The 23,135-nt window shown below is 48.5% G+C and overlaps 7 protein-coding genes across 7 annotated transcripts; 2 read left to right on the top strand and 5 right to left on the bottom strand.

The window, feature by feature from the left end:
• Positions 1-2,226: 2,226 nt before the first annotated feature.
• On the bottom strand, positions 2,227-3,135 carry ABOM_005729 (SAP domain-containing protein; the record flags this gene model as incomplete). Its single annotated transcript, XM_022532858.1, has 1 exon — positions 2,227-3,135. The coding sequence occupies one exon, from the start codon at positions 3,133-3,135 to the stop codon at positions 2,227-2,229; it is 909 nt and encodes a 302-aa protein (XP_022389777.1).
• Positions 3,136-5,999: 2,864 nt separating this feature from the next.
• Positions 6,000-7,654, top strand: ABOM_005730 (MFS transporter; the record flags this gene model as incomplete). The annotated part of the gene is made up of 2 exons (XM_022532859.1): positions 6,000-6,789; positions 6,816-7,654. The coding sequence occupies 2 exons, from the start codon at positions 6,000-6,002 to the stop codon at positions 7,652-7,654; spliced, it is 1,629 nt and encodes a 542-aa protein (XP_022389840.1).
• A 2,108-nt stretch (positions 7,655-9,762) lies between these two features.
• Positions 9,763-10,528, bottom strand: ABOM_005731 (DUF3455 domain-containing protein; the record flags this gene model as incomplete). Its single annotated transcript, XM_022532860.1, has 2 exons — positions 9,763-9,870; positions 9,923-10,528. 2 exons carry the CDS (start codon positions 10,526-10,528, stop codon positions 9,763-9,765), a joined length of 714 nt encoding a protein of 237 aa, XP_022389841.1.
• A 1,388-nt stretch (positions 10,529-11,916) lies between these two features.
• Positions 11,917-13,222, bottom strand: ABOM_005732 (uncharacterized protein; the record flags this gene model as incomplete). Its single annotated transcript, XM_022532861.1, has 5 exons — positions 11,917-12,343; positions 12,432-12,513; positions 12,582-12,620; positions 12,677-12,861; positions 12,921-13,222. The coding sequence occupies 5 exons, from the start codon at positions 13,220-13,222 to the stop codon at positions 11,917-11,919; spliced, it is 1,035 nt and encodes a 344-aa protein (XP_022389838.1).
• Positions 13,223-15,153: 1,931 nt separating this feature from the next.
• Positions 15,154-16,440, bottom strand: ABOM_005733 (Zn(II)2Cys6 transcription factor domain-containing protein; the record flags this gene model as incomplete). The annotated part of the gene is made up of 2 exons (XM_022532862.1): positions 15,154-16,254; positions 16,372-16,440. The coding sequence occupies 2 exons, from the start codon at positions 16,438-16,440 to the stop codon at positions 15,154-15,156; spliced, it is 1,170 nt and encodes a 389-aa protein (XP_022389839.1).
• Positions 16,441-17,112: 672 nt separating this feature from the next.
• ABOM_005734 (MDR family MFS transporter) lies at positions 17,113-18,978 on the top strand (the record flags this gene model as incomplete). The annotated part of the gene is made up of 4 exons (XM_022532863.1): positions 17,113-17,660; positions 17,723-17,748; positions 17,827-18,761; positions 18,811-18,978. 4 exons carry the CDS (start codon positions 17,113-17,115, stop codon positions 18,976-18,978), a joined length of 1,677 nt encoding a protein of 558 aa, XP_022389836.1.
• Positions 18,979-21,305: 2,327 nt separating this feature from the next.
• On the bottom strand, positions 21,306-22,524 carry ABOM_005735 (C2H2-type zinc finger protein; the record flags this gene model as incomplete). Its single annotated transcript, XM_022532864.1, has 3 exons — positions 21,306-21,424; positions 21,483-21,970; positions 22,046-22,524. The coding sequence occupies 3 exons, from the start codon at positions 22,522-22,524 to the stop codon at positions 21,306-21,308; spliced, it is 1,086 nt and encodes a 361-aa protein (XP_022389837.1).
• Between the last annotated feature and the right edge of the window lie 611 nt (positions 22,525-23,135).

Here is a 23,135-nt window from a genome sequence, read left to right on the forward strand (position 1 = left end):
TGGACCCGTTGTCGAGCACAGATGTGACCGGGGAGACTATTGGTGCGAGGACAGGTAACTTTGTTTCTGTTAGCGATTGTATTAAGCCTTGGATAATTTAGAATCGCCAAGAATCGATGAGAAAGGCAAAGATAGTGCAATGCCCTCTAAAAACACGACCCCGACTGAGAGTGGACCCCCGTCAACCGTAAAAGGAACGTGCACGATAGTACGCAGAAAACTGAAGTCAAGGACAGGTCTACTACATGGACCCAGTCGGGTTGCTCTGACTGGTAAGCATAATAACCTCAGCGGATTGGATACACTGAAACATGGCAGTTGACAGGTTGGAATGGGGTTAAGTGGCGTGAGATAGCGAAATAGTCCGTCGTATGCGCAATCGGCACTTTCGCCAAAAGCCCCTCGTCAAGCACACGCCCAGATGGCAGATGCAGGCATCAGCAAATCTGTTGGTAATGCGGTGCTGCAGTAGTCCAGAGCTCTATTTGGTCTGTGTGTTGGTATGCAAGCTGTGATAGGACGGAATTCGGACAATTTTTTGCGAAGAATTTCTTTTCTTAGTAATGGATAGTTCCCAAGTCATGTGGTGATCAGTGACTTGCGATCGTCCCCCCGGCGAGGCCGAATACCACTAATTGATCATCATGCATGTACGACGCTCAGTTTTGCCTTGTTCAACATGACAATTTACAATTCCTACACGAGCCGTTTCGTACTTTAACAAGATAGCACTCTTGCCCACCGTTTTTTCTCTATACAATCCTATCCAAGATATATACTGAAAATCAACCATACCTGAGTGGCAGAATGCTCCATGCCTGCCACATCGGAATGGCTTTTGCTCTCCCGTCACTAAACCGTAGATTCTACTCTTCTGGTACGCCGAAAGGTTCGGGGCGACCCTTTGAACACACAACAAATTCTCCATGGTATCCGTGGGATGACGGATAAGTTCACGGCCGAAACGGGCTAAATAGATGGGTCTGAGAGAATCTCATAATATAACAAACAAGAGCCACTCATAGACATGAAAGGGCATCCCGGACAAAGAAGCTGAGACCCCGGGGTTTATTAGGCCGTGCCCCAAGTGAAAAATGGCACCGTCCTGTATGTATCCTTTGTGTGTGGGGACGCTGAGCCGTGGGTCCTGATCCGCCGCTAAATGGAGAACCAGCCATGGGCGATCCTGATTGACGGAAGACGGCCTGACGGGAACGCGCGAGGCGACATGGGTTCAATCCGCCAGCCTTAGCACCGATGGGCAAAAGGCAACTGCGGTGAGGGATTCGCCAGACCAAAGCAGAGCCTCCGTGATACTTCCGGCCCCTGTGGGGACGGCGGTAAATTCGAACATGCTTTAACGGGTGTGAAAACACTGTCGCTGTGCCGCAGTAAGTACGGGGGTCTAGACAAATGTTCCAAGTACCAATCACGGATCGGCGCAGAAAACTCGAGATGTTGGCCCAGCCTACGTGACCGGACTGGTTGAGAGAGGAAATTCGATGTGAGCATCCAGGCAGGCTAAAGAGAGTAGTTGAAGTAAAGACCAACCCTGTACGGAGTACTTCTGTCCTTCTGCAATAACGATCATTCTACGGAGTACGCACTTAGCGAGCGAGTTATCGATCAGATCCGATCAGGAAATTAGTTGGCATACTATTTCGAGCGAAGTGGGCGCTGGTTTGCTGCAGGAACGGAATCCGCTCCTGCACTTTTCAGCTGACTCGTGTATTTCGCCACTTCCACGAGTCTTACACCAATATGACAACGTAGGACAACATACGGTATGCTACGGAAGAAAGGGGAAAGAAAGAAGAAAAAGAAAATATATTCTTTCTGTGACGCTGATCGGTCGATGTTCCCAACTCAGTTACGTTGTCTCCATCCTTCCTGTCGATCCTTTTACCTATTACGGGTTGTAAACCAGGCTCTCCATATTTGTCTAATAGCGCACTCACTTGTATGTATGTACGTACTCTGCAAGTAGTACGAGTGTCTCGTATTGCTATTGACTACTAGTATTGAGGCTGACCCCATATTGCTGGCGACTTTCTAAATGAAATAAGAGAGAGAGAGAGAGAGAAGAAAAGCAAAAGGGAGAGACGTTCCGTGTAATATGGTAAATGCATACACTAAGATTCCAGTAATGATTCCCTCAAAACGCCTATGAAATTGCACCAGATTTAAAAAAAAAAAAACAAAAGTGGTAAAGAAACATGGGACTAATCACGCCGCAGCCCCAAATCGCTTCTTCCTAGCCTCCAAAGCGAGCTTATCCTTTTCACTCAAACCACTGCTGACAGGCTTCTCATTGCTGCGTTGGTTTTGACCTTGGTTACGGTTACCCGGACCCCGTCGCCGGTTTTGATTCTGACTCTGATTCTGATTCCTGTTCCTCCCACCGAAATCTCGTCTTTTGCCTCCCCGCTTGCCTTGATCATTCTCGCCGCGACCCCTCTTGCGGGTCTTCTCGCTGGGAAGTGCCTGGTCCAATTTGCTAACTCCGGTTGTAGTTGGTTCCTCGGGAGCAGCACCAAACCGTTTAGCCCTCTCGAGTTTTCTCTCCACTTCTTCGATAGCAGTCTTTGAATCTTCAGTAATGCCAAATTTCTCGGCACGAGCCTTGCGCTTCTTCAATTCCTCCTCCATGTCAGTAACGGAAAGGCCAATGGAGTAGTCCGGCGCGGGCTTCTCCTCAGCCGGAGCTGCCTCAGTCGTCTCAGCGGCCTCAACAGGTGCTGCCTCGGTCCCGTCTTGTGCAGTTGGGGCAGCATCCCCATTAGACTCTACCTTAAGATCGTCTGTAGTAGCGGGGTTGATGTCTTGCTGCTGGTTCGGAACTGCAGTCGGGTTAGATACAGCGGCCTGGCCGCCAGCAGCGATCGCGGCAGCACCAGTCTCCGTCGACGGCTTCGCTGCGACAGCATCTGCGGCAGGGACATCATCGTCTTCCCAGTCAATCACATCCTCTGCATTATCGGCTTTTGCGGCTGGCGCTGCAGTCTGAGCCTTGCTGTTATCATCCTCCTGGAGGCGGGCAACCATCTCTGCCTTCTTGCCAGTGTGAGGCAAAGAGCGAGACTTGAGGATCTCCACTAGCTCGGCATTAGTCTTCTTGCCGTAGTCGGTGGCCATTTTTGATGTAATGAATCGTCAATGGTCGATAGCGTCCGGAGATGAGCGGCAATTCGTTGAGCGCGATACCCTGGCGACGGAGATGAGCGGATGGAGCGGGTCCAGCGCGTAGGATTGATAAATTTTATTTTAGTTGCCAGCAGTCATGCGACCATGCGACAAGTAATATCGTTGATTCGGGCTGGTATTGGATACTCAATGGATGGTGTAGCCAGATGGCAAGGTTGAACCGAGCTCTTGGTAGAAGCGTCGCGTTGACGCGGTAGCGGACACCTGACCTATCTGCGGCTGACTTCCCAATCAGGATATTTAGTCACGTGATCTAATCCACTTGGCCTTCTGTGTCTATGAGAAAAGGATTTCCTGGTTACTCCTCAGACACGGGATCTCGAAGCTGAACATTGGAGTAGATCTACTGCGGTCTCACAATATTACTGAATAAAGAGGAATGGACTACGCAAGGACCGTTTAGCTCCTGTTGATGGTGGAAGGTTTCCTAGTTTTTGAGTCATGTTCATAGCTTCCAATAGCAGTTTGCCAACTGGGCAGTGGGAGGCACTGCTAGAATGGATACAAGAAAACTTTTGGCGTAAAAGGGTCAGATCGAAAATTTGAGCTCATCAGGGCGTCTGACAGTTGATAGCTGAAGGGCGAGAAGCTGGAAAGAAAGTAATGACATGGCAAGCAAGATGTGGCTGTGGCAACTGTCGGTGTTCCGCGCCACGGCGCCACCGATGTCACCATCATGTGATCTATAAACATCGTGCGACGCCCTGTTTAGGCCCCAGAGATCTGTACTCCATGTTACCTATCCTTCCATGATTAAAACTTGTTAGCTAGCGCCGATTGTAGGGTGTGGTTTATCATGTTAAATGGCCTGCTGAGCTATATCGTGTGCAATATTACCATGAGTACTAATACTATGGCTAACTACTAGAGCTGCTACGAACCTATCTCAGAGGCTCAGACATTTCTGACGAGGAAAAGGTCTGCTTAGTTACGCTGCCTAGAATTATATAACTCCTAACCAATCAGAGCGCAGGCCCCCTTCCCTCGTCAAAACTGTATTACTACTAGTAGTAGTGGGTTTATTTATGGACATAATCACATTATATAAACAACAGATGCATAACTAACTAAAAGCCAGAGGGTCTGAACCGGCTGAGATAATTACAAACATACCTTCCGTCAAACCCTGTAGCATATGCTTTTGTCTATTTTCTTTCTTTCTTTTTCTTATTTATTATAACGGTCTATATCCGTGAGTAAAATTATCCTGTGACTGTAACCTACTTAGAGAACATGGCAGTGTCATGGTGGTTTTCCTGCATTACTATCACTAGATTCACTACGCCTATAATAATTAGCTTTATCCTTTGTGGGATATCTACAGGCTGCATCACCCTAAAGGTCCACTCTTGAATTGAGTATGATACAGATGTCTAAATACTCCAGAGTACTGTTGAAAGAGAAATAACGCCAAGTCGTAGATCTTCTATTGCTAATGTGCCTTTGTATATGTTGTTCCCGAGGGATTGTTCCAACCGAAGGAGTATGTGGGTCACTGTCATCTGTAGCTTCAAGGAACGGACGAAACCCTCGCTTATCACCTTCGCTGTAGGATTTTAGTTATCCTCTATGATCTGAGGGAGCACCTAGTCATTCCTTAGGAAGTAATACTGCTGTGCCTGTCAGAATTGCCTAGGCTTGAAAGTTCGTTCGTAGACTGATCACAAACGACAATAAGCAGCACTGCTGTTTATCAGCGGTTAAACCCCGAGTACATTCGTTGGGCCGACAGTTATAAGAGCAAGCAGACCATGTTTATATCTTTCAAGTCCTACATTAACCGAAGCCAGCCCGGAGTTCACGAGGGGTGTTTCTAATTGCCCCAGATACGGACCTGAGTACGGAGTAGATAATATGACTATGGTTTCTGACCATACTTTACTGGTTTACAAGGATCAGTAGCAGGCAGTCCAAGACATATTTAGCGTTTGGAACATCAAGGCAGATCCTGCTTTACCTGCGCTGACAAGGCTGGTAGTGCATTCTAGCATTCCCTTTTGTACCCTGATGTACTACCTTGCATGATGTGCGTATATATCCTGCAGTACAAAAGAATTGGCAATCATAACAGATGAAAATCTAAACCTCAAACACTTACTCCGTAGATACACACCAAATAACGACCATCAGCCCTAGTCAGTAATAACATCCATACAAACAGGATCGATGTTGTAGTTCAGTTTTAGCCGAGCTTTAACTCGGTAAGTCTCTGGAAGAGATCCCGAGCGAATGACCCACGTGCCGATTACCCGATCGATATTTCAATCTGACAGTCAAAGCAAGCCTTTTCACTCCACTTCCCTTTCGGTTGTCGTTCAGGCATATCAAGCGAGTCAAAGATGAACAGATTCGACTCGAAACATGTGCCCTAAAGGAGGTTGAGATTGAGCACTGTCCCTGGAGTCTATTTATCAGCCTTGAGTTTTAGTACCCCTTGCAGGAATGATCAGACGCAAGGGAGTCCCTTCGGTCCTACGTATGTTGGAATGTGGGGCATCACGCAAAGACCATTTCGGATCACCTGTGGGATTTTTCTTTTTGCCATGTTGCGTTGCATTGATAAGTCACTACTAATAAGAATACTCGAAACCCCCCACTGAAATGTAGAGTACCACTCATTTCTCATCAAAGAAACATCTACTTCTACCTACGATTGGTTATCAATGTAGAAATCTCTTTCCACATTCTCTGGCTTTGCTTGTTTTCTATTTACCTTATCTTGATACCCCTGACAATCGCATGACTCTCGTTTAAGATACCCTCTGAATTAATTAATCGTGACATAGAAGCACAAAATGACTGCGGGTGATATAGAAAACAATCCCAACGAAAAGGTTCTCCCGCCGGGGGTGTACCGAAGCAAAATCCCTTATTTCCGCATGCTTATTGATCAAGGGGCCATCACCCAGGATGTCCTCCACTTTGACTATCCCGGCTCAGGAACGGAGGAGGATCCATATGTCGTGTCCTGGATCTCAAACGACTCCCGCAACCCCCAACTCTTCAGTTTTGCCAGAAAATTGACCATTACTCTGGTCGTCGCGTTTTCAACTATGGTTGTCGCCTTGACATCGTCTACATACAGCGGTAGTGTTGGGAGTATAGTTGCAGCGTTCGACGTCAGCACGGAGGTAGCGACCCTGGGACTATCACTGTTTGTCCTAGGTTTTGCAGTGGGTCCCTTACTGTGGGCGCCAATTAGTGAGGTCATCGGACGCCAGAGACCCTTCTTTGCCAGCTTCCTGGCCATGGCTGCATTTTCAGCTGGCTGTGCCGGCGCTCAGAATATCTGGTCACTAGTGATCCTGCGCTTCTTCGCAGGCGCATTTGGATCTGCACCGTTGACCAATGCTGGGGGCACGATATCTGATATGTTTACAGCCCGTCAGCGCGGTCTAGCGCTCAGTTTGTACGCCGCAGCCCCCTTCTTGGGGCCCGCCCTCGGTCCAATCATCGGTGGGTTCCTGAGCATGAACGCTGGGTGGAGATGGGTGGAGGGCCTTCTGGCCGCTTCTGGAGGACTCGTGTGGGTCATGATGGCGCTCGCAGTTCCGGAGACCTATGCGCCTCTTCTATTACGGCAACGTGCTGAGCGCTGTCCCATGTTACAGGCAAGGTCTACCGTAGCAAGATTGAGCTCGACAAAGGCAAAGTGGCGCTCAATACCTTGCTTAGAAGGTCCCTCTCCAGGCCATTGGTACTACTTTTCACAGAGCCCATTGTCCTCCTCTTTGCCGTCTACATCGCTATCATCTACGGTACATTATATATGTTCTTCGCCGGATTTCCCATTGTATATGAGCATGGTCGAGGATGGAGCCCCGGAGTTGGAGGCCTAGCTTTCCTTGGTATCATGATCGGCATGCTAATAGGCATCATCTTCACTCTTCCCGCCAACATACACTTCATAAAGATCCAGGACCGACTCGGCGGCTTCGCACCCCCGGAAGCTCGACTTCTCCAGTGCATGGTCGGGGCTATAGCCATCCCAATTAGCCAGTTCTGGTTCGCCTGGACGGACTATCCTTCGATTCACTGGATCGTCAGTATCATCGGCACGGCACCATTCGGCTTTGGCGTCATCCTCATCTATCTCGGTGTTATGAACTACCTGATCGACTCGTACACCATATACGCAGCGTCTGTGCTTGCTGCCAACACTATCCTCCGATCTATATTCGGCGCCGTCTTTCCCCTTATTACGGGATACATCTATGACGGCGTTGGCATTCACTGGGGGCCATCTATTCCAGCATTCCTATCACTGCTGTGCATGCCCGCTCCCTTTTTGTTTTACCGCTATGGCGCCAATATCCGCCAGCGGTGCAAGTATTCCGCTGAATCATTCCATTACATGCAAAAGCTACAAGAGAATACGACAAACAGGGCCAACACAGAGACCAAGCAACCAGTCGTGCAGGCGAATGATAATTCTTCAGAAACAAAATAGGCAGTTGATATATCTGCTGACAAGAGCTGGCCTCTTGACACTACGTTAATAATGGTACAGACATATGTAAAAGTTTGCATATACATGCGGATCATAGATACTAGAACTAATACTTTTAGACAAAAGTTTAGATTATATTAGATCAGATGATTATTTATTTTAACATAGTTCAATTTTCCTTCTACTTTATATAGAGTGTTTTACAATGTTCATCACCACTGGACAAAACATCGACATAATGAACTAGTTATCAACAATAACTAGGTTATACAAGCTCCTGGGCTGCACGTCGCTAATAGGCACTTGCTTAGCTGAACAATTGGGGTTACCGTTGTGTAGTCCCAGGTACGATGAAGATAAGCTTCTGATATATTTCAGCCATCTGGAAGTTCTAATTAGTCCGTGATGGGATAATTACAAGCTTACATATTTATGCTAATAAGTGCAGAGCATCTTGAATCATATATGCAAGGCAGCGATGCAAATCATCTCCAATTAACCAAACACTACCACTCCTTAGAATCAAGATCCCTCACCCCAGTTTACCTCCCCAGATGACTTAACTCCGAGTCACATCAGTTCACAGCGGATGCCCTCCGCATCTCGGACCGGATCCGCAAACAACTCCCCAATAAAAACACGCGGGGCAGATCCGAAGCGGAACAAGCCGAAAGAAAAGCCATGACTACAGTACTATATAATGCTCCATACACACCAACAACTATACCCACCTCAATCAATCCAATTGTACTCAAGAAAAACAAAACAACAACAAAAACAACAACAACAAAAATGGACCCCCAACAAGAAAAGAAACACATCAGCGCCGGGGACGCAGAATCATTCACCACAAAAGTCCTCACAGCAAACGGCGTGCCACTCGAAAACGCCACAATAATCAGCAAATGCCTCGTACAAGCCGACCTCCGGGGTGTAGACACCCACGGCATAAACCGTATCCCATCGTACATGGAACGGATCCGCCAGGGCGTGCTGGACGCCAAGGCCCACCCAGCCCTGAACCAGATCACACCCGTCGTCGCACAAGTAGACGGACGGAATGGGTTCGGGTTCGTGGCCGCGCACATGGGGATGACGCGGGCGATTGAGATGGCGCGCGAGTACGGCATCGGGTTCGTGTCTGTCAAGCACTCGAATCATTTCGGTATGTCGGCGTGGGTAGTGCAGCAGGCGGTGGATGCGGGGATGATGAGCCTTGTGTTTACGAATTCGTCACCTGCGTTGCCGGTTTGGGGCGGCCGGGAGAAGTTAATGGGGGTTTCGCCTTTGGCGTGTGGGGCACCGGCTGGGAAGGAGAAGCCGTTTATTCTGGACATGGCGCCCTCGATTGCGGCGCGCGGCAAGATTTATAAGGCTGCCCGACGTGGGGAGAAGATCCCCGCTGACTGGGCGTTAGATGGGGAGGGTAGGCAGACGGAGGATCCAAATCGGGCGTGGAGGGCGTTATGTTGCCTATGGGGGGTCCTAAGGGGTCGGCGTTAGCGGTTATGATGGATGTGTTTTCTGGGGTTTTGTCCGGGTCGGCGTTTGCCGGGCATGTTACGGGCCCTTATGATCCGTCGAAGCCCGCGGATGTGGGCCATTTTTTGGTGGCTATTAAGCCGGATTTGTTTATGGGGCTGGATGACTTCAAGGAGCGTATGGATTATCTTTATCAGAGGGTGGTTGGATCTGAGAAGATGGCTGGTGTGGACCGGATTTACTATCCTGGGGAGATTGAACAGATTACGCGCGAGGAGAGAGTGAATACGGGGATTCCTTTCGTTCAGGCTGAAATTGATGCTTTGAACAAGGAGGCAGATAAGGTCGGCGTGGAGCATCTTGTCATATCATAGTTTGCTTGAGTTTCATACTGCAAGAGATTTTATATCTGTAGCATCATCACTGTTTATGTTTAGGATTTTTAATGAAGATATTCTTTCCCTGGTCATTCAAAAACCACCGCGACAGTAGCATCCTAGCTAAGCAAGACAAACAAGGCGAGGAACAGTAAACAAGGATAAAAGAAGTACAGCACATAAGTTAGCATAGCCAGGGGCCTTCAGGACATAGAACTAGAGGTGTAAGAATCAAGCGAAGGCAATTCGTCAACCGTAGAACCAATACTCTGCCGCATAGTCTACTTGGAATGTACCTTTACGCTTTTGACAATTGGTTGGAGGCTGTCCTCCCACTGTATGCAGGCGGTAAACTTCCTGAGAAACAGATCGGCATCAACATACCAATGACAAAGCATATCAAACTTACTTTGATGCCAGTTCCACTAACGGAAGTGAGCTTCAACCAAGGCACGTTCACAGTGCTATGGTCGGGTGCATCACTACTCGCAGCCCTTTTGGTTGCCATCCAGTCGCTCCCACCAGCAAGTCGCAGATCGAAAGTTGGCTGGCCAGCAGCATTAAACTGATGCTTTCCCAAGATGAACTTTGTAGATGACGAGGAGAGCTGAGTGCCAAGCACGGCAAGGAAGGGAAGTGCCTCAGATTGTACTGCCTTCACGACAGGGGTGAAGTTGTGAAGAAGTGCTGGATTGAACGTTGCGAGACAGGAAACATCGAGCAGCGTTGCAACGGCACCTACGGATTGGGGCACCGTAGTGCTGGAGTCTTCCTTGCAAGTGTAGCTTTGTGTTCCTCGTCCCACCGTAACGTATTTGAGACTGAGACCTGGACTGGGCCCAGGAAGCGATCCATGAGGTGGGAGGTTGGTTTTGGCGAGAGGGCAGTTGGAAAGGTGGACGTTGTCGAGGTAGTGGGAGATCTGGGAGAACATAGTGACGAGGTAGGGGAGGGCAGGTGATGCTTCTGCGCAGAGTATGGCAAGATAGAAGAGCAGTAGATTGATGAACAACATATTGAGTGGAAGCTTGGTTAACGTGGGGCAGGAGAGAAGTAACAGACAAAATATTTGAGCTAAGCAAGAGTAGGAAAGCTGCATGAAACTTGAATTGCAGGAGATAAACTCACCTTATATAAGATTTCTCTGCGTTTGGATATTCACTCTGACCACTTAACACATCCAACTCACCCAGGCGTATCCTTCCATAAGTCCTCTTAGATTCATTATTAGGTAACTAGTGAATGGTGAGTTCACAGTTTATGCCTTGGCGGTTCTTTTACTTGGATACTACTATGTTGAGTAGTTCTGCAAAAATACCATTCCATAGAGCATTAATTCTATAGAACCTGTTGGATATATACACTGCCTCCCTATATAAACCCTGACTCGCGAATAGGTTACCAAGGCAAAATCCTTCAAGGCTACCTCAAGATACCGCATCTGCTAAGCCGCTCAGCGAGGATAACAAAATGTCTGGCTCATTGCAGGTTGTTGTACTCTGAATGTCTATTGGTTCCCTTATATCTCACTTAATTGAAGCTCTCAATATTGTTTCAGAAACTTTTCCTTTTCTCTACTCTGTTACATTGTAAGTATGGAAGTTTGTATAGAATTCATAAACAATATACAGCCGTGCATGAGATCTCGAGAAGAACGTGCCTCACCATTCGAGTTGATAATAAAGTTTTATGCACTATAAAACCAACAGGGGGCGCAGTGAAGAGTTGGAATTGAGGCCGAGACGATAAATATGCCGAAGAGACATAACCAACCGCATACGTTTGTTAAGCGCCGTACATCGACACGTGTCATAGATTAAATTGGTACACCTATTCATTTTGCTTGGTAGATTCAGAGATAAAGGAAACTTATTGTTGGTGGGCGCTTAGTGAAAGCGAATTCCTGTATGACGTGTTTCTGGACATTCTCTGATAGAACGGGATTCATCTCAATCAAGCAAGAACGGAATTGAGTGACAAGTTTGTAAAGAACGATGTATGTAGGGTAGTATTCTTTAACAGTAGGTCATGAGATAGATACAGGTCAGCAGACTAGGATAGTCATCGGGGTTTCATCGATGCACGGCACAACCCTATGAGCTTCTACTTCTGCTGACCTGCATAGCTAGATGTTACAATGTATATGTCTCATGACATCAGTCAGAACTTGCATGTCAGAAGGAGTAGTATTTTCGGTAAATCTCAGTGTATATATCCGCGATTTGCGTTATCTAACATTCTGCCGTCTGTAAGGGTATCAAGTCTCTATTCAGCTGGTATCTAATTATAAGTCGAAAATATGTTATGCCAACGTATTATAAATAGCCAATGGCATAAAGCACGCCCCCCTTCTGAGAGCTGCATTATCATATCAAACTTGTCTGCTGCAGCACGGGCGCGTCATTAAATCTTGTCATCCTTGGTCTCTTTAACCAGATGGCCACTACTGCTCTCATCGATTTCCGTATAGCCGTGCATGGGCCGTGAGCGACGTTTAGACCCGAGCATGGAAGTTTGTCGGAGGTGGCCTCCTGGTAGTGGCTGCATCTCCAATTCAGGATCTCGCGAGATTGTTCCTCCGCGCCCCAGTGACGACTGTTGCCGAGTCGTTCCTTCGGTGGTCCTCGACCGAGATGCCTCCCGTTCTCCTCGGTAGAATCCATATAAAACTGGTGCATTAGCCACAATTGCTGCCGCGAAGAGCTCGACAGATGCCCAGGTTGTGCGATTCACCTGCGCTGTGGAATGCTGGGCATTCTGAGGAAGACGGATGACGGTAATCACGACGATAAAAAAGCCAACAGCGAAAAGGGCTGCGAGTTGCAGTTTCCTGATACATGTAGTAGTCAGTAGGTGAGGCTGACAGAAACCCGTTGCCATAGCACGGAGTTCTTAACGCAATCCAATGACGCTCTTACTCCATAAAAGGCCGTTTGACCTTGACCAATAGTGGGACCGGCAAAACGATCAACATCAGATCTGTAACGATGTTCAGGACGCCTATCGTCACCCCGCACGCTATTAGTCTCCCTCTCTACCGGAGAGAATATTAACTTGTGTGTACCCACCTAGAACTATTAGCTGCAGCTGTGCTTGGGAGCAAAGCCCTGTCGGTCCTGGTTAGTGAGCGATCTGGAATGTCCAAGGCAGGGGTCACACGTACCAGGATCTGGCAGCACAATCCAATAATGGTCGAAAGGGTCACATTCTGTGAAGGTCACAATCTGAACTGTCACATAGGTGGCGGCAAATATGAAGACATATGTGCCCAGGGTTATGCGTTCCCAGCTGAGGTTGCGGAGCAAATGACGGTACGTGTCGAGCAAGATGAACTTCTGAAGCCAGAGACTGAGACTGGAGCGTCAGCTGCCGCGGTGTTTTTCAACGGACAGAAAACATGTGCGTACTATGTATTATAGAAGACTCGATTAACCAGGGTGAATTTGCTCGCGGTTTCTCGACGGTAGATCTCCTCTGAGGTGAAGTGGTGCGAATATCGAAATCCAGGCGACATATTATTCGTGCCCCAGATAATGATAACATGGACGAGTGCCAAGCGGATCAATGCACAGAGAATCGCACAGAGCGACAGATAATCGCCCAAGACAAATGCTTTCCCACGAATTTTCCGCATCACCAAGCGTATCGAGATCAACCCGACCGCGCACCAGGTGAGAACCCATAGAGACACCAGAGTCGCGTCGTCCATAGCGGCTCTATAACTCTGACATTATGTCGGCTGTATCGAATGCGATCGAGTTTCACTGCCGAACCTGGCGCAAACCTATATGAACAGATCGCAACTCCCGGTCGGCCTCGGTTCTTCACCATTTTTCACACTCATCTCCGTGCAGAGGCCCAGTTTCAGGATTCCGACGATGAAAAGTTAATTCTTTAGGGCTCACTAGAAGTGTTAGCCTGGCACCGTTCTTCTTGTATTTGGACGCTAAGTTCCTTATAGCAAGGTCTGCATCCGCCTTGGGACAGTTCTGAACGAATCATCATACAATAAGAGTACAAATAATATAGGGGAATTGTATGACTTGCATTTTCAGACCCACTAAAGGGAGATGTTCAGTTAACCTTACCTCTCATAGTATAATGGGATGGAACCGGTGTCTCACAGAGAGCTCCACTATTCCACCGGTAAACCGATGGCCTGATTGCTCTCTGCCGAAGATCCCCCGTCTTCTCTCCCTACTTGCATTGATTTTTTCTTCATATCCTTGTCAACTGTATATTCCAGAAGCAGCCAAGATGCGGTTTGGTAACGCTCTAGCAGGGATCTTGATCTCAATTGCCGGCGCCAGTGCCGTGGCGCACACCCCCATCGTTTCCAACGCGGAGGTAGCTTATCACCGCAATTATCTGTACGTCGGGGGCCAGTATGTGCAGGATAGCTCAGGCGGCCATGTCTTTACAGATCAGATGTACGTGGAGAAACTCACTCCCACGCAAGGTGTGACCAAGGAGCACCCGATTGTGTTTATCCATGGTCAAGCGCAAACCGGCACGGTAAGCTTCAAATGTCCCGACCGCGGGAAGGCTGCTTGACTAACTCTGATGCTATAGAACTGGCTGAATAAGCCCGATGGTGGAAGCGGCTGGGCCTCCTACTTCCTCTCTCAGGGCTACGAATGCTATCTGATCGATCAGACCTTCCGTGGCCGTAGCCCCTGGTTCCCAAGCAATGGCACCCTGAAAACCTACAGCGCTGAGATCCTGCAGCAGCGATTCACAGCCGCGAAGCATTACATGCTTTGGCCTCAGGCCGCGCTGCACACTCAGTGGAACGGCACCGGCATGATGGGTGATCCGGTTTTTGACCGCTACTACGCCTCGACCGTGGAGTTCTTTGGATCCAGCACCGGTCAGCAGTACACCATGCAAGAGGCCGGTGCGGCGTTGCTGGACCTTATCGGTCGCCCGGCGGTTCTACTCTCCCACTCGCAGGGAGGTCTCATGCCATGGATCATCACCGATGTACGCCCAGACCTTGTCCACGCCATTGTGTCCCTGGAACCTACCGGTCCGCCCTTCCAGGAGGCTGTATTCAGCAACACCTCTTCTCGTCCGTACGGTCTCACGGACATTCCTCTTACTTTTGATCCCGCCGTGTCGGACCCCAAGAAGGACCTTGTGCGCCAGGTTATCCCCAGCAGCTCTACTGCGCGGTCTCCTTGTGTCATTCAAGCCGATCACCCGGCACCTCGCAAGCTGGTCAACCTGCAGAAGGTGCCTACTATGATCTTGACCACCGAGTCTTCGTACCATGCTCCCTATGATTGGTGCACCGTCAAGTTCCTGCGCCAGGCTGGTGTGTCCACGGAGCATTTGCAGTTGGGCGAGATTGGCATCCACGGTAATGGTCACATGGTGTTCATGGAGAAGAACAGTGATCAGGTCGCTGAGGTCATCCAGAAGTGGATTGAGCGTCAGTAACTGGTCTCTTGAGAAGGATCAATGTGGCTAGTCTTGGCCCTGTTGAACAAATCTCCTGGCGGGACCAGTGGAAATAAAACACATCAATGTATACTCATGTATTATATTCCCCTCGTTTATGAATCCATCCAAACATGTACAGCATCGCACCATGCTTTGTGCATGAATGCCTCACCAAATATGAGGCACAATTAATTTTCAGACCCCTATTATCTTCCGTGGCCATTCCAAAGCCTCTTCCCATACTGGGTCTTCACTTATAATCTCGGCCAACAACTCAATTACCAAATCCCTGCCACACCCCTTCGCCCACCAGAAATGACTCCCTAGCTCATTCAACAACACACCCCAATGCATCAAAATCAACAGTGGAAATGGCTGATGCATTCTCAGCCCATCAATAAAATCCTTCTTCACATAGACCAACCAAGCTAGAATAGCCACAGGATGCGACGAACGAGCAAACTTAGCAAAACAAGATTGTAATAGGTCAATCGCCTCACGGTTAGTACTACCTTGCTCGGCATCGGCGATGCAGGTATTCAACCGGCTTAGTTTATTTATAGCAACAGTCTTCTCGAAACCCAAGTCTCCTGTTTCCATCATCCAGAAGTCGTATTTAGAAAACATACTGGCTTTAAGCCATGGCCGACTGATGCGGGAGACCTTAGTTGAGCCTTGTAGGAGCTCGAACACGGTGATCATGTTCTCGATCATGCTGAAGCATTCGCCCCTATGTTGGGCATTGAGGCGCGGTAAGGCAATGCCAATGACGGTTATTACGGCGGATTGGGCAAAGACTGCGTCGCAGTTCAACGGGGTGAGGGCATCGAGTGCTTGTCGGAATGGGGCGAATGACATGTTGTGGTATTGAAGCGCAGTGTCGAGATACGACAACACGCTAGTACGCTCTGTGGCTGTGGCTGCGATATGCAAGGCTGCGAGTGCGAGGATGCCATGGAGTAAGAAAGTATGCTTTGATGCTTGTTGGGGGGTGAGGACCTGCCAGTCACCCATGTCGGACTGGTCTCCACATAGACATTGAAAGGTCTCGGTCGAGAACTTATGCATGAGTTCGAGATCACGCAGGACAAAGCTTGGCTCGGCAGATCTTACGGAGCTGATAGGCTGCTTGTCATCGTTCTTTGACTGCGATTGTCCCTGGCGTGGTGGGTCTGGAGAGCGATTGGTCACTGCATGAGCTGTGCGTCCCGGAGCCGAGACTATAGGGATCTTCAAATAGGTACAAATAATCTCCCGAGAGGTGCAATTGGAGCATATCGGATGTTTCTCATCGCACTAGTTCGGACAGGTTAGGGCATCTGAACAGGGCTTATGGGACCCACCGGTTATCTTGGAAGCTGGGTTCAATATTAAGAGACTCCAGTGCATTGCCAGGACATAGGTTATTCATACCTTGACTCTTCTCTCCTTGCATTGATCGCAACCATTTCGTGATTTCTTGTGCGACCGTCGAGGTGGCATGTTGAGGACCATGTAAAGACCACCCCGGCACCTGGAGTATTACCGTGTGGAGGCCCAGGAAAGATAGACCACGCTCGATGGGTTGAGTGTCCCCCCACAATCACGCGTATTAAACTATGTGTGAGCAGCACTGTCAACCTCTATCGATTCTTGTCTTGTCTTGTCTTCGTGGCTGAGATACTGACGTGAGTGTGGTCGATGGTCAGACTGTAGCTAGCCCTGGACAAGATGTTGGGGTGACACGACAACGAATACGAGAACGAGAACGACAACGACCTGCTTTTTGTCAGAAAACAACACAACGTCATGATTATTCCCATATATCTCCCCCTTTTCAATTTTCTTATATCATTGTTCGAGGTAAGGCTCTAATCGGAGACACTTGGCATGGTCAGTACAAGAGGCAGATACAGTATCCTCTCCATACCGCTCTTCGCAGCTTTGAGCCAATATCTGGCTTATACTGGATCTCGGCTGGTTTCCAAGAACAACAAGCAGGTCTGAGAATCTGCGTCTGCTTACTGGTGCAAGTTTGCCGTATTTCAAATATTAGTACAAAACAAACCAGAACTGCATTGCAGCTCAGCCCTAAAGAACTAGCAGAAGTTTGTCTTTGAATGACGCTACGACAACTAGCAGACCGGAGTGATTCATAAAACGAGTATAATGACCATGGCGAAAGAAACTGCTCAGTCGTCCATAATGACCCCAAGACAGCCTCAAGCTACAACAGATGCTCCTGGTCGCAGTCTCCTTCAGACATCTATTGTTATGTCATGTCTTTGTGCCGGAACATTTGTAGCTGCCTTAGATGCCACTATCGTCACTACTTCTCTGCCTTCTATTGCTGGCCATTTCCACTCAGCTTCAGGATACACTTGGATCGGCAGTGCCTACATACTGGCCAACACAGCTTCCGTTCCCTCGTGGGGTAAGCTGTCCGACATATGGGGAAGAAATCCGCTTCTGCTTTGTGGAAATGCGATCTTTTTTGCAGGAAGTTTGATCTGCTCCGTAGCCAACACGATGGCATTATTTTTATTTGGCCGTGTTATGCAAGGTCTGGGCGCGGCAGCGCTGATGACATTGGTCAATATTTGTGTCTGTGACTTATTTTCTCTGAGGGACCGAGGCCTATATTTTGGTCTTCTGTCCGTAGACTGGGCTTTAGCTAGCGGCATTGGTCCCATCTTAGGTGGTGTGTTATCGGAGAAAGCAACGTGAGTGCTACTTGGAGATCTCAATTAGCTTCTTGACATACTAATCAATGGACACGTAACAGCTGGCGGTGGTGCTTCTGGATCAACTGTATGGCATTTTCTGCTTACCCATCACCAAACGCATCGTGCCCGACAGATCGCTAACTAATCGATACTGCTATTTTAGTACCAATCACCGGTCTTGCATTCCTATTATTATGGTTGGCCCTGAAACTCGACAACCCACATACACCAATCTTGGACGGTCTCAAGGCCGTCGACTGGATCGGCTCATTGTTCGTAACCGGTAGCAGCATCATGCTACTCCTCGCTCTAGACTTCGGCGGCGTCACACACCCGTGGGACTCAGCGACAGTCATCTGCCTAATCATCTTCAGCATTGTAGTCCTGAGTCTATTCGCCCTAAACGAATGGAAACTCGCCAAATACCCAGTAATACCACTAATCCTCTTCCAACATCGGTCCGGGATCGCTGCCTTCGTCGTCTGTTTCTGCCATGGATTTATCTTCATGGGCGAGGCATACTACCTACCGCTATACTTCCAAGCCGTCCTTGGTGCCAGCCCAATCATGTCCGGTGTCTATCTGTTAGCCTTCGTTATCGCCAGCACATTCTCAGGAGCCTTCACGGGACTCTTTATCCAGAGAACAGGCCAATACATTCACTTGATGTGGCTCGGTCTTGGCCTGTTAACCCTCGGAGTGGGACTCCTCATCAACCTAGAAGCAACAGCCAACTGGGGCAAGATCATCGGATTCCAGATCATCTCGGGTACAGGGGTAGGCATGAACTTCGAAGGGCCACTGCTCGCACTACAGGCTATTGTCGGCGTCGAGAACACCGCAACAGCCACCGCTACAATCGGGTTCGTGCGAACTATGTCAACAGCGATCTCGGTGATTATCGGAGGAGTCGTGTTCCAGAACCAGATGGTGAGGGAAGGTCCTAAGCTCGTGCAATCTCTGGGTGATAAACTCGCTGGTCAGTTTGGAGGCGCGAATGTTACGGCCAATATACTGCTGATTGGGACGCTTCCGTCGGACCAGAGAGAGGTGGTCCGGCAGGCGGTGTTTGGTTCGTTGCGGACTACATGGATTTTGGTTTGTTTCTCTTTTGTAGTTGGGTGATGCTTGCTGACTGCGTCATTAGTATGTTGCTTTTGCGGGGGTGAGTCTTGTTGCTGGGCTCTTTGTTGGTGCTCATCATCTCTCAGAGGAGCATGAGGTGGCTGTTTTGGGGCTGCATGGCCAGAGCAGTGACTCGTCGGAGGATACGCCTAACGATACAGCAGCTACTCGGGCTATTGAGATGCAGTAATTCTGACTGTTGTTTGGTATGAGTGGCTCAAACCTAGCCCATCCAAGCAGAACGATACAACCGCCACATAGATTTCTATCAAGCATGAAACCGAAGACATATAGATACAAGATACAGGACACACAATATAAAGACATCGCAACTCCACAGTCAAAAAATCAATCAACCTCCATACCCGCTCTAGAACTCAATTAACCACCCCCTAGAAAAACCAAACACATCCCCAACCCCAACCCCTTACTCCAAACGACTCCATATCCCGCAAACCAAAAGCACCATACCCCAAACTCCCTTCTACCTAGCCAACCCCACCAAAACACAACCTCAATCCCAACCCGAATACTAGCACCAACACAAACCCCAAAGCAAAAATAACCAAACATACACACACAACTTAAACACCCATCTAATCCAACACACCTTGACAAGGTAAAACAATGAAAACACAAGCCATACAAGATTTGCCACTGGGTAAGACCAGGCTCCTTTGGCCTAGTGGTTATGGCGTGGCTCTTATGTGGCAACTCCGTTTCTGGATTCCGCATGCCGACTAGCTGAAGTCGAGGGTTCGACTCCCTCAAGGAGCATGTGTTTTTTTTTTCTTCTTTCTTCTTGTTGGTCGGTACATACATTCGCCCAAAGAAGGGTGGTTATTTTATGTTGGTGTTGATTTATGGGAGTTATAGACTTGTCTGGTTTGGCTCATGAATGCTGTCTTGGTGTCCCATGTTGAAGTTCTAGGTGGTATAGTATCGATGTGGTTGATATGCCAGCATACTTGTCTGGAAAACATCATTCTAGTTGCGTCAATGTATCTACAAGCCATGTAGTAGTACGTACCTAAGTCATAGTATTGCTTCCTGTAGAACTTTTATAGCTATAATCAGCTTCGATATTACCAGCTAGTTCATAATCTATTCTACATCTCCTAATATCCCAAACCGCACATGTAGCCCCAGAGCCTATGGATCAAGTTCAAACTAACCACATATGTGGTCAATCAAGATATCCAAGAAGTCCCCAGATCCAGAGGACCCTTCTACCCAGGCTTTTTTGGGGAAGTCACCCATTGACATATTGAAAATACTGGCGCTCTTGTTAGATGTCAAGCAAGACCTAATCAAGCAGTCCAGATTCAATTCTACTACGTTACTCTTTCGTACCTTCCAACACACTATAGCTTACTGAATCGTTGATTATGGGCGAGTATTTCTGGTCTGGTTAGTTTGTTATCGAGGATGCATGTACTGTACTCCGTATGTCAAGCCTATTCGCGAGATATGTTCAGTATCAACGGTGGCTGACAGGATTGTTTTACAACGGGACATGCATTTTTGACATGAATCAATGTACTCCGGAGTATAGAATAAATCACAATTGGTATGCTGACTCGTGTAAGTCTGCTCTACAGAACAAGACCAAATATATAGATCGTTGCTTTCTCGGGCTTCTTTCTCCTTTTATTGGATTTGGACTCTGTCCGTGGTATCTGAATGGACGTACATCTAACAAATATTTATAAGGATAAGGAAAATCACGGTTTCAGAGCGAATCTGTATTAGACAATAATATGGTATAGTAGTAGCGACCGTAAATGACACAACGTGTCTATTCTGAATTCCAAACCAAACAAAACCCCCAAATATTCCAGTCCATATATGCTCCACTCAATTGCAACGGGTATCAGTTCCTTCACGTTCAATTTCACCCGATATGTAAAAACTTGAGCCAATTAGCTACTGGTCGTAGCATCACCCCTAGAAAGAAAAGGAGAAAGGAAATGCTCTAAAAAAAAAAGGGGACAAAGAAAAGAAAACGATTGCCCGCTGCGCGTATTTTCCGGACCCCAAACAAGCGATGCCACGGAAACGCAGAAAAGAAGTCAAAACATGTCACAACCCAGTTGGTATCTGAAGATTCATGTCAAAAGAAAAAAAAAAAAAAACCAAAACCCTAGTCTAAGCGAGAGAAAGAAGTAGAATCACCATCCGGAAAACAACCAGTACCTCTATGGTCATAACGTGGGGAATAAAGAGACATCATTGCGAATTCCCGTTGCCCTTGTGCCGTGTCCTGCCGATCCATGATAAAATGAAAAGCGAAAAATAAAAGGGGTATCAATTCCCCGCGTGTTGCGGAGACATAAAAGAAGAGAAGTCACGAAAATTGAAGTTGTTGTACAAGGGGTATACCCATTCCGAAAGAAAAGAAGGTCGCGCAGCGCAGTCCGTTGAGTATCTCGATGTGAAACTCTTCGTTGCTTTATGCGAGGACAAGGCTCAAGGGAAGGGCAGTAAAAGGGAAGGTCGAGCGAGGACAAGATTTACTTATTCTTCATCCTCGCCTGAGGCGCCTTCCTTCTCGCCCTTGTGAACCTTCTTGTGCCGACGGAGGTTGGAAACAACGGAGAAGTGGCGACCGCAGCCCTCTACGTCACAGGCGAAAGCTGTATCCCAAATTATTAGTATCGCTTGCGTACCACGCCGGGTTTTTCAAGAACTTACGTTTTTCTCCAGTGTGACTGTACATGTGAGTCTGCAAAGACGACGGGCGGGTGAAGCGCTTGTCGCACACCTTGCACTTGTGCTTCTTTTGAGTGTTGGAGGGCATTTTCGAACTGAACTGGCTCATCATGGACTGCGGGCCCGGGGGGGCACTGCCAGTCAGGAGATTCGATGGGCGAGGAAGAGTTCGCGACAAGTGTCCATTCTCGTAGGACTCAGAAGTTGTGGAGCTGTAATCAGTCACAGAAGACTCGACGGATGCGACTGAAGCGCTGTAGTAGGGGTAGCTGCCACCAGAAGAGATCGAAGAACCAGAGGAGTGTGTAGAAGGAAATCCATAAGAATCTGCAGAGCCCCGGGTGTTGCGAGGGCCGTAAATGTTACGAGGAGTCAAGTCCTGGCTGAGCGCGACCATTCCACGACTGGCGTCCAGGGCGTCACCGAAAGTAGGAGCCGATGAGGGCTGCGATTGGCTGGCACGGGGATCACTGTAAATCAGAAAAGTGTAAGCGCACTGTTCCAAATTCCAAGATGCGCAAAACTTGTGGCTCGGGGGCTCTTACGCATGAGATATCCGGCGACTATCCTGGTGGTGCAAAGATGGGGCGTAGCTGAGTGGCGCATAGCTGGCTGGTGCGAAGCTGCTCATAGAGGAAGCAGTCGTGTAGGCAGGGGCCTGCTCGAAAGACGTGCGAGGCAAATCGTGGTGCAGACCCATCACTTCCGGTGCTGGGTAGCTGGTCGCAGGTGTAGTCGAATAGGTGCTGCTGGTGACCATCGAAGGTGCGGAGACGGGGATGCTCGAGTAGGGCATGGAGAGGGGGGACGGGCGGCTCACTTCCTCCTGTTTGGGGTGGTTCAGGATCGGGTTGGATGCCATGGCTGTCGCGTAGACGGGAGGCGTCGAATGCGACGTTGTGTGGGCAGCGGTCCACGGGTCAGTGAACTGCGGCGTGTTGTGGTGTGGCATATTATGTTGGTAAACATTGTCAAAGCCCATACCGCCGTATTGGCGGTTCTGGTTTTCAATAACCATAGTCATGGAGGATAATTTTGTCACAGAGATATTCTCTCGGTTCTTGTTTTATTGTTGCGCGATTGGTGTTGCTGTGGAAGCCCCTCAGCAATTCAAACCAACGTGGGTGATAAGGACGATCAAGGGCAGGATGATCGAAGCCAAGTAGAGTAAGAGAAGAAGCGTGTGTATGATTGACAGGCACGGTGAGGGGCACGATATGGAAGAAAGGGGAGTAGGAAGGGTGAAGATCAATTGAGACTGATCAGCGCAAAGGTAGAAAGAAGAAGGAAGGAAGTCGGCGGGTAGAAGTAGAAGTAAATAGTGATAATCTTTCGGCGGGAGGGAGCCAGGAACAAATAGATCCAGAGACAGAGTAAAAGAAAGGCCCTGAAACCCGACAGACAGGAAGAATGAAAGACAGTCTGGGGAAGGGCCCGAAGGGGATCGGCGAAGCTTATGAGCAAATACAGGATCGCAGTATGAGTGATGGAGCGCAGGGACGAAGGGAAGCCCTGTCGTTGCCGTGTTGGTGATGGGCTTTTAGTGCCACTGACGACGTCCCGTCGGAGACGGTTGCAGATCGTTACTCTGGGCCGCTTAGGCTTCGAAACGGCGCCAGTGTTAAAAAAAAAAAA

This window comes from Aspergillus bombycis (assembly GCF_001792695.1).
Source record: "Aspergillus bombycis strain NRRL26010 chromosome Unknown contig00035, whole genome shotgun sequence".
Taxonomy (NCBI): Eukaryota; Fungi; Ascomycota; class Eurotiomycetes; order Eurotiales; family Aspergillaceae; genus Aspergillus; species Aspergillus bombycis.